This window comes from Dipteris shenzhenensis, chromosome 21 (genome assembly GCF_047967505.1).
Source record: "Dipteris shenzhenensis isolate YYH24624 ecotype China chromosome 21, Dip_SZ_1.0, whole genome shotgun sequence".
In the NCBI taxonomy this organism is placed as follows: Eukaryota; Viridiplantae; Streptophyta; class Polypodiopsida; order Gleicheniales; family Dipteridaceae; genus Dipteris; species Dipteris shenzhenensis.
In genome coordinates, this window is record NC_141616.1 from 23066462 (window position 1) to 23077774 (window position 11313).

Below are 11313 nucleotides of genomic sequence, written 5' to 3' on the forward strand. Positions count from 1 at the left end.
GTCTATAAGCTTATCAATGCAAATATCCAATTGATGTCCCTATTCATTCAGTTCAGCATGTACAATTTCTGGGGTATGTCAGCATGGTTCTTGCATGAACAGGTCTTCAAACTGATGAAACTAATTTAGTCTTATGAAAGGCAATGCCAGAGATGAACTTGGTTGCACAATGATATTCAGAACAGAAGCTATGATTCTTGCTGATGCAGAGTAACCCAGGGGGTGTGGAAATGAGATAAAATGCAACAGCTAGCTTCTCATTGTGATAACAGACCCTGGATTTCTTAATTCCTTCATCTTCATCAGGCAGCACCGTCATGTTAGGTATATGTCCAGCTACCTGAAAGTGCTTATCAAACCTCTGCAACCCCGAATGCATTTCCCCTGTTTGAGGATGCATGACAGACTTGTTGACTTCAATGCAAGAGAGACCAACATGCTTAAACCACTAAATTTCAAAGCCTCTGACCTTTGCAATATAAACCTTCAGCATTAAAGTTTGATAGTATTAAAGATGGGATAGTTATATCTACATCTGCCTTAAACAGTACTCTGCTGCGCGGTAACCCCTTGCATTCTACGTGCGCGTATCAAACTAGACCATGCAGAAGGAATGTCGCAAAATGGCATAAGGTTAATTAAGTCCTCTGCCTCATCCAAATGCCCTGCACGACCTAGAAGATCAATCATGCATGCATAGTGTGTTGCTGTGTATCTTATGCCATGGTCTCTGCCTATAGAAATGAAGTACTGCCTGCCGTCTTCAAGTTGCCCTGTATGACTACATGCAGTGAGCACACATACAAAAGTTATCTCATCTGGCTTGATGCCATCGTACTGCATCTGATGAAAAACATCTAGAGCCTCCTTAGCATGGCCATTCTGGGCACATGCTGCAATCATGGTATTCCAAGAGACCACGTTCCGCCAGGGCATTCTGAGGAACGTGTTTTTTGCATTATGTAAACTGCCACACTTACCGTACATGTCAACGAGGGCAGTCCCCACAACAATGTCTTGCTCATAACCCTTGTCAGCGAGAAGAGCATGTATCTCCTGCCCCTCTACTAGGGATGTGAGACTCGCACATGCATTGAGAACAGAGACAAAGGTGACCTTGTTCGCCTGGATGCCAATGGCTTGCATACAGTGAAAGAGATTTAATGCCTCCTTGTCATGACCGTTCTGTGTAAACGCTGCAATCATGGCACTCCAAGAGACCACGTTGCGATGATTCATCCTGTTAAATGTATTCCTAGCCTCTTGTAGATTCCCACATTTACCGTACATACTAACAAGGGCAGTCCCCAAAATGATATCTTGCTCAAATCCGCTGTTGATGATGGCAGCATGGATATCTTTTCCGTCCCCTAAAGCTGCCAGGACAGCACATGCATCAAGAGCACAAACAAACGTGATGTCGTTTGCCTCAATGTCATCAAGTTGCATTTGCCGAAAGAGACCTAAGGCCTCATGAGGATGCCTGTTCAGGGTACATGCTCCAATCAATGCATTCCACAAGGCCACATTCCGATCAAAGCTAGTGCCAAAAAGTATCCTTGCATTGTTCAGCATCCCGCACTTGCCATAAAGGTTAACAAGGGCAGTTCTGACAAGAACGTTTCGAGTCAAACCACCATCGATGATAGCAGCATGAATCCTTTTGCCCTGTTCTAGAGCAGTGAAGCTAGTGCATGCATCAAGAATGCATATAAATGTGATGCAATTTGCTTTAAATCTGTCAAGCTGCATTTGGTGATAGAGCTCTAAGGCTTCCTTGCATTTACCATTCTGGACACATGCTGCTATTATGGCGTTCCAAGAAACCAGATTCCGATTCGGAATGCTAAGAAATGCATCCCTTGCATCGCAAATGCTTCCGTTCTGGGCACATGCTTTGATCAGTATAGTCCATGAGTATGAATCAGGATTACTGATCTTATTGAATGTAACCAGTGCATCTTGTAAGCTTCCACAATTGCCATACATTTGGACAAGACAATTCCCAATATATGTGTTCTGATTATATCCGAATCCGATAATGTAGGCATGCTCGCATCTACCATGACCCAAGGCCTTCGCTTTCCCGTACTGCCTTAAGTCAGTAGCGAAGGTGTTTAATTTTGCTGATTTGTCAAGATGATCCAAGCTAAGCTCCACCCTGGAGCCCGTGAAGTCTTTGAAAGATAACTCCGACTGTCGAAACTCCTGTGAATTCTCCCTTTCTTGCAGCGATGAACAAATGCCCCAAGCTCTCAAGCTAACACACATTCCCACGAATGCCTGTTGGTGGCTTGCCCAAGGAGGCCTCCGACACTCGAGCAGATGGGTAACGATCCAGGGGTGAGGGAAAAATCCATGCGATGCCCTCGGAAGAGAAGGCAAAATGATGAAGGTACAAGCACAACGAAAGCGCCCATAAGCGAATTGGGAAGTGGGTCTCGTTTCTGGAATGAGCAGCGAGGTCTGTGAAGGTAAAAGAGGAGCAAACGAAGCAGATGAAGAAGAAAGGTGAAGAGGAGGACAGGATAAGCAGAGCTGCATAGCCGCATGTAGCACTCCATACAGAATGCCATCCTATTCCATTCCCAACATTCCAAGTATCAGGAATCAGATCAGTTTTCACACACACCATTTTTCTCAACAAATCAATAAACTTGGGTTTCAACTTTTATAGGTTTTTCCTAAGAATTTGCCCACTCAATTGCCTGACATTTTGCAGATTTTACAAAATTGAGAAAATAATGTTTACGGGTGAAAATGAAAATGTTGTAGGTTCTAGAGACCCCTCACTGTCTCTTAGTGTAAGTTACCGCGGTGAACGTTACAAGCGAACATACTTTACCATCTGTGCTTGGGTGCGTGATTGGGATAAAAAAGAAAGAACGAACGATCGTCTTAAGCCCTTATGACATGGTCAGAAAAAGGTTTTAGTGGGAACAGTCAATTCGCCATTATGAATATCATATTGTTTGGTGGAACTGTGGAGTAGATGCCATTTTCAACATTTAAAAGCTTCAATAATTCCGTTTTCCCACAAATCCCCAGAGCTCAAGTGTGAAAAAAACGAGGAAAAAAGGTGGGGGGCCACATGCCACCTTGGCATTAAAGTTCCCATTTCCCACAAAACTCCAACCATGTCATAAGGCCTTTAGTAGAGTACTTTTCAATTGGTGTGAGACATGATGGAGATGTTTGATGCAAGCCCATCACCAAGTTCATGCAGATATGCAAAAGCAACAGGAGGATAGAAGATAGAGATAAAATACGTGGGCGAGAGGTAGTGAACCCCAATCCCATGACAAATTTGTCTATGAATGGTGGCAGTACTGCAAGTCAACATAGAGGAACACCACCTGATATACTTCCCCACCACATTCGTAGACAAAGCGATTGAGTAGTTTAATTAGTACCCAGATGATCACTTTGCCACATGGGATGAATTAAAGGAGGCCTTCTTGAGGAGGCTTCAGCATGAGTTCAGTAAGCAAGACATACTACTAAAAGTCAGCAAACTCAAACAAAGACGAGCACATAGTGTACAACTTTGTGGCATGAATGAGGGTGTTGACCAACTAGATAAATGACATAATATAAAGAGGGGAGAAGAGAAGAGTGGACATGAGGAGAGAGGGCACAGCTAGAGAGCACACCACAAATGACTAATCGTACACTAGATTTAGTTGAAAATGTAGAATATATACAAACCCATTTAGGGTTAGGGTTAGGGCATCTAACCCTTTCCTTTATAGCACTGTATTGGGTTAGTGCTATGCACATATAATCACATGAGCTATGCACACATGATCACATGATGTTGAGCGTGAACTCTCAACACCTTCCCTCAAGATCAACATCATGAAGTAGGCCTTCCCTCAAGATGATGATTCTGGGGAATCGAAGAAGGATTGAACATTACATTCTATCACACCCCTTTAATGGGAATGTACTTCCTCTGCGTCAAACCAAGAGCTAGTCAGTGTTTCTCAAAAAGCTCTTTACCGAGTGGCTTGGTAAAGATGTTTGCAACATTCTCTTTACTATCACAATGTTGCAGTGTGATGTCACCAAGTAACACTCTTTCTCTAATGAAGTGCTCTCTGACATCAATGTGCTTTGTCCTCGAGTGATATTCTTGGGCAATGCTTGAGCCCATTGGTTATCACAGTATATTGTTGTTGGCTTTGACTCATCAAAGTAATCTATTTCTAACAATAGTATTCTGAGCCATATAGCCTCACATGCACCTGTAGTGAGTGCCCTATATTCTTCTTTAGTTGAAGACAAAGAAATAGTTGGTTGTTTGTTTGACAACCATGATATAGCACCTTGACTAGACTTTGCCCTTGTGAGGCTTGTGAGGGTTTACTTTCCAGTTCTCGCTAGAATTTTCCCCGAGTCTCCTTGAGGTGTGGGGTCTTGACTCTTTTGGTATTTCCATTCTTCCTCCCTTCGTTCGAAGTTGTTTCTAGAGAGCTACTTGGCTTGCTCACTTTTCTCAGTCTAGGTCTCCAACTTCTAAAGTCCACTTGCTTTCGCTTCTATTCCAACTATCTACTTGTCTGTTTGCTTTGGATATCTATGTCAATGTTTGAGTTCTTACATCGGTTGTTTTGGTCATTCACCGGTGAGTTGCTTCGCATTGTTTGCATCAATGGCTTCTCCCATACTTCATATCCTAGCAGGATCACCAAAATGTTACTCCCAAATCATGGTGGCATGCAATTGGATCGCTTTATCTACTGTCTTTGCTTTCGTTCTAGGTATGCAGAGAAGATGTCGTGGCCAAGTGCTAGTGCGCATCGCCTCAAACGAGTGCTAGGGAAACATCGAGTACAAGAGTGAACGTATTATTTAGAAATAAATGGAATAGAAAGGAAAGTAATATACACAAGCAAATGGAGAAAAGAGATTTGTGTACTTGACCCCTTGGGCAAGGAAAGTAATATACACAAGCGAATGGAGAAAGGAAAGTAATATAAATAAGCGAATGGAGAAAAGAGCTTTGTGTTACTTGACCCCTCGGGCAATGAAAGATATAAACAGCTCTTGAGCTGAACTCAATGCACACTAGTTACACTAGCAAAAAGATGACCCTCACTTCCTAACATCACAAGCCCTTTGATAAGGCTTGGTGGGTACTACCCGCTTGTATTTACATTCATTCTCACCTATCCATGCGAAGGGTAGGTGCCACCAAGCCAATGTTGAAATACTTTTACACTTTCTAACATTGGCGGCACTCGTCGGCTTGACTTGGTCTATTGATGTTGTTGCAGAAGCTACAACTATCTTAGGTTTAGGTAGGTGAAGGCTATGTTAATTTGTGCGAAAGCTTCACTCTATGCTTCGCTCGGCTTGGTCCTTTGGGTCTCTTCTATTGCAATTTGCTCCCTGGCATTCATTTGTTCAACCTAGGCCTATGTTGAAACCCAGTCTCTTCATTCAAGAGGTTCAACAACGGGTCGTATGTATTGTCCACCGAAAGTGTTCTATGTCTCAATTGTCTACTTAAGACATCAAAGTCTATGGTCTAGCTAAAGACCATACTTTGCCTATGGTTGTGGATGTATGCCTAGTGGAAAGGATCTCTCTCTAAGGAAAAATGTATATCCTTGTGTTGATCTCCGGCATAGTCACTGTCACAGTATCCATGCAACCATGGATGACTTCCTCTGTATTCTATCCCAAACTGTCTTGTACCTCTGATGTATCTCAAGACTCTTTTGGCTACATTTCAGTGAGACTATTTTGGATTTGCCATAAACTGTGCTAGTGAGCTTACTGCATAACAAATATCTGGCCATGTGATAGTCAGATATATAAGAGATCCAATGAGTTGCCTATGGTACCTGTTAGGCTTTTTTGAATCTTTAGTAAGTTTCAAGCTCTGTTCCATGGGAGTGGCTACAATCTTGCAATCTGCCATATGAAACTTCTTCAGGAGACTGTCAACATACTTAAGCTAACTCATGAATGTGCTATCTGAATCTCTCTAGAACTCAATTCCAAGACAATAGTGCATAAGTTCAAGATCTTTCATGTCGAACTCTGCAGATAAGTCTTGTTTTAGTTTTATGATGAAGCTATCCTTGCTTCCTGTCACAATCAGATCATCTACGTACAAAAGTGCAATAGTAATGTCTTCCCCTTGAACTTTGTAGTAGAGAGTATGATCTGAATCGGACTTCATGTATCCCAGATCAGCAAAATACTTGTGAATTCTGCTGTACAAACTTCTGGGTGCTTGCTTTCAGCCATAGAGACTTTTCTTGAGATGGCAAACCTTATTCTCCTTTCCTGGTTCAACATAACCTGCTGGTTGTTGCATGTAGACTTCCTTGTCTAGATAACCATTGAGAAATGCATTCTTGACATTGAGCTAGTACACAATCCATCTACTGAGTGTCGCTAGTGATATCAAGAACTGTATGGAATCCATCTTTGCTACTGGAGCATAAGTCTCATCATAATCTTGACCATATTGTTGTGCAAATCCTCTTGCAACTAGTCTGGCTTTGTATCTTTGAATACTTCCATCTGGATTGTACTTCACTTTGTATACCCATTTGTTTGCTATGGCCTTGTTTCTTGGTGAAAGGTCGCATAAATCCCAAGTATTATTCTTATACAAAGCATCCATTTCTTCATTCATAGCAATTTGCCATTTTGGCTTGTCTACTGCATCTTCAAAGTACACTGGCTCTTCTGTAGCCATGATGGTAGTCATAAGAGCATAGTTGGTGGTTTCAACCTGAATTGATTTGCCTTTCTGATCATATGTCAATCTGGCTGGTGGTCTGCTTTCCCTAGTAGACCGTATGAGCTACTGTGGCTCTGCTTAGGGTGTTGCTGGCAATTCTTGCTCTTCTTCATCAACCTATTCTATAGATGACTGTGAAATCGGTGCATCTATGTCCTGTGTATTTGAGATTTTCCATTTTGATTCCTCATCAAAGATTACATCTCTGGAGATAATGACCTTTCGGTTGATGGGATCATACAACTTGTATGATTTGCTTTCTTCAATGTAGCCAACCATGATGCATTTGCGTGACTTCGCATCCAATTTCCTGCGATGATCATCATGTAAGTGGGCATATGCTATGCAACCAAATATGCGGAGATGCCCACCAATGTGTGGCTTATGTCCAGTGAATGCTTCATAAGGAGTCATACCTTGTATCGGTTCAGTGGGAAGCCGATTAAGCAAATAGTTTGTAGTGGCTATTGCTTTTTCCCAATACTGATTGAGAAGATGCTTTTCACTATGCATTGCGCTCTAGCACTGTCTGCTAAGTCCCATTCTTCCTTTTAGCTCTTGCATTCTACTGAGGAGTATCTGCACAAGTGAATTGTCTTCGAATGCCATGACTTCTATTGAAGACATGTATTCACCTCGTCTATCTGATCTCATGACTTTGATCTTTCTGCCTATCTAGTTTTCTACCATGGCTTTGAATTCTAGAAAAGAATTCAGATTTCTCTTTTAGAAAGTAGACCCAACAATATCTGCTGTAGTCGTTGATAAAAGTCAAGTAGTAAAGTGAACCATTGATGTTGCGGGTCTAGGCATAACCCCATATATCTGTATGTACCAAATCAAGAGAACCTTATGCTTGAGAGGTACTTTTGCCAAAATTGGTTCTCTTTTGTTTGCCGAAGCAGCATGCTTCGTAAACTTTTCCAAGAAACTATAGCTTAGGAATCCCAATTGCCATATTCTGATTCCTGAGATCTAACAAGTACTTGAAATTGACATGACCATATCTCTTGTGCCATTTTGCAGATAGTGGCATCTATTACAGTTGAGCTGACATGGCATGCTTATCTAGTACTGTAGCTAGCATTCTGTATAAGTGTCCTTCCTTGACACCTTTTGCTACTGGTTGACATCTTCTGGATTTGTCTTTCATAGTGCATTCATCTCCATTGAAGATGACTTGGTAGTTGTGTTCTGTCATTTGACCTACTGACAAGAGGTTCTTGCAGAGCTTCGAAACATAGAGTACATCTTTCACCAATCCTTTCGTACTAGTGAAATTGTTCATAGGGATCAACTGGATTCGGTGTATTATCTGTTGTGTAGATGACATTTTTTTGACCTTCTAATGGTTTCATCTCTGTGAACCATTCCTGATGATTTGTCATGTGAGATGATGCACCGCTGTCGATGTACCAAAGGATCTTAATCTGCTTGGTTGACTTGATAGCTGAAATCCTCTTTTGGATTGAAATCAGTGTCTAGGTACATTATATCAGTTTGTTGCATTTCCTTGCTTGTAAGGAACATATTCCCATGTTCATTTGCAAAATGACTGTGACTAGAATGTCCACCACGATGATTTTCTCTGCCGCAGAAATTCCCTCGATTACTGCTGGATTGACCACCTTGGTCATTCTTCTTCTTGCGACAATCTCTTTCATAGTATCCAAACTTATGACAATAGTTGCATTGGATGTTTGACACATTGGTGGATGCATTCCCTCATCCTTGAAATCTTCCTCGATTGGAATGATTTCCTCTTTGCTGATGCTGATGTTGTTGAGGATGATGTTGATGCTGATTCTGACTTTACTAATTTTGTTGTTGATGATGACCACTTTTATGGAATGATCTGCCTCTGCCTCTTCTTCTATCTGAAGTTGTGAATGCCTGATCATTACAATGACCTTTGTGTGTTTGAATGGCTTGAGTCCTGAGTTCTTCACGAAGTAGGACTGCTGACTAAAGTTCTTCCAGTGTCGGAATTTGCCGTGGGATGGCAATACTCTGGACTAGATTCTCGTATCCCTCTCCTAGTCCATTCAGGATGACTTGAACCATCTTTGCTGGGTTCATGGTCTCTCCTGCTGTTGTGAGTTGATTGTTGTAGTCTTTGATCCGGAGTACATAAGCATGACCGGTTTCGCTGCTCTTGCGAAAACTTTGGTTTCTCAGTGTGAGAATCCTGGAAGTGTTCTTTGACTCATAGAGAGTTGCAAATATATCCCATGCTTCTTTCGATGTCTTGATTGTGTTGAAAACTGTCCTAGCATGACATCTTGCACATTCTACTTGATCAGATGATATGCATACTTATCTTTCTTATCCCATTTTGCCTATGCTCAGGCAATGGCAGGATTTGCTACAGGTGCAGAAACTGTTTGTGTAGCTGTAGATCCCACTATATATCCCACTACTGGTGCTATGACAACAAGTGTAGAGCTATTGGTGGCTGGATCATCCAATGGTCTAGGTGGAGATCCATCAACATACTCCCATTTGTCCTAAAGTACAAGAATGGTCTCCATTCAATACTTCCATGTGCCATAATTGGAGTTGTCTAGCTTAGCAGATGCCTCTGGATTGAGGTTTCTAGTCGTAGAAATGGTGCAAGAAATGTACTCAAAGTGACGTGAAAATCATTGTATGAATCAACTACAAAACAGTGACTGTGGCAAGTGAAATCTAAAATGTCGGTGAAGATAGAACTGCAATATATAAAATCTAATATGTTACAAGGCTTGTGGAAAATGATGCCAGAAATAGCCAAGAGGCTTTACAAGGCTAAAATGATGTGCACAATGCCATGAAATAGCCGAATAGGCTTTACAATGGTGGCATGTGTGTGTGAAATCAAAACATGTGCTATCTGCCCACTGAACAATCAGCAATGCCTCCGAACAACTTTGAAGTCTGCTCACTGAACTGATGAATGTCAGATTTCAGGTAATGTGATGATGTGAAACCGTATGTGAGCATATGGACTGACTTCGAGTAGGTACTAGTTGGGAATTTCGAGCATGGCTTAGATTGGCGACTTGGGGAGATTCAAAGTGTCCCTTCTATGGCAATCTAGTCTACTTTGATCTAGATCTATACCAACCGTCGATTGATGAAAGAACAACAAATAATTTCTTTTCTTTTGTTATTTTTAAGTGCTGGGTTAGATGCGTCAATGTAGAGGTTGATGTGCTAAGTTGATGTGGACCTTGCTGATGTGGAGCTGTGGATAAGAATGATGTGGCACATGCGGGGTGCCTGATGACATGGCACACACGGGGTGATGATTACGTGGCAAGTGGATAAGGACTCCAGGTGGGAGCCTATGGTCCAAGATTTTGTAAGCCTATGGTCATTCGGAGAGGATGTCCCATTTGGAGAGTTGTAGATGTTGTGTTGCTCGTTCGGAGAGGTTGCCCCATTTGGAGTGCGTTGAGCCTGCTTGAGCCATGTAGGAGCCTGCTTAAACCATCGTGACCAGTAGTAGTAGGTCGTAAGGAGCCAAGAGCGGGAGACTGTTGGTAGCTTGGCACTGAAAGGCATTGCAGAGTTCCACTGGGTAGAAGGCGAGATGCGCTATAGGCTCCTACAAGGCCTTTGAAGAGAATAAGGCTTTAGTCGTGGCTGTGGAGAGTCTGGGCATTGTGGAGCCGGACATTGTTGAGAGTCCATGGCTGGTCATTGGAGCATTGATTTCATTTACAGCTATGGCTATCATTGGTGGGCCATTGTGGCTTGTGGCTGCTCGTGGCAATGTAAAGCTGCTTTGCTAAAATAGGCGTCAAATGCCTAGTTGACACTCTGCAATGCCCGAGAGGTTTGAAATGTCAAGGTTGAAGCTTTTGGCAGTGGGAGTTCCAAGCTTCTTTGTCCTTCCATAAAGGTGAAATTATTGCTTCAGCTACTTGGAAGCTTGCTCCATCAGCCTTGCTTTCTTCTCTTTCTCAGTTCTACCTCTCTCACACACCTCTCAAACTAATGAGAATCTCTCATAACAAACATAAATCTCTCAAGAAGAAGGAACATCTCTCTCTCTCTCTCTCTTTCTCAAGTGAATAGAATTATCTCAAATGACGGAAATCTCTCAAGAACAATGATGGAAATTTGTTTCAAGAACACATGTATCCCAGACTAACAAAATACTTGTCAATTTTGATGTACCAAAATTTGGATGCTTGTTTTAAGCCATAGAGACTTTTCTTGAGATGGAAAACCTAATACTCTTTCCCTGGTTCAACATATCCTATTGGTTGTTGCATCTAGACGTCCTCATCTAGGTAGCCATTGAGAAAATCATTTTTTATATCTAGCTAGTACACATTCTATCCACTAAATGTCGCTAGTGATATCAAAAATATTATGAAATCCATGTTTGCTACTGAAGCATAAGTCTCATCATAATCTTGACCATATTGTTGTGTAAAAACTTTTGCAACTATTTTGGCTTTGTATCCTTCAATGCTTCCATCTGGATTGTACTTTACTTTATAAACCTATTTGTTTGCTATGGCCTTCTTCCTTGTGGAGGGTCACATAATTCCCAAGTA

At 41.8% G+C, this 11313-nt stretch overlaps 1 protein-coding gene across 1 annotated transcript; it reads right to left on the reverse strand.

Moving 5' to 3' along the window:
• Positions 1-540: 540 nt before the first annotated feature.
• LOC147888648 (pentatricopeptide repeat-containing protein At2g13600-like) lies at positions 541-2271 on the reverse strand. Its single transcript, XM_087392338.1, has one exon. It carries the CDS (start codon positions 2269-2271, stop codon positions 541-543), a length of 1731 nt encoding a protein of 576 aa, XP_087248464.1.
• Positions 2272-11313: the final 9042 nt, after the last annotated feature.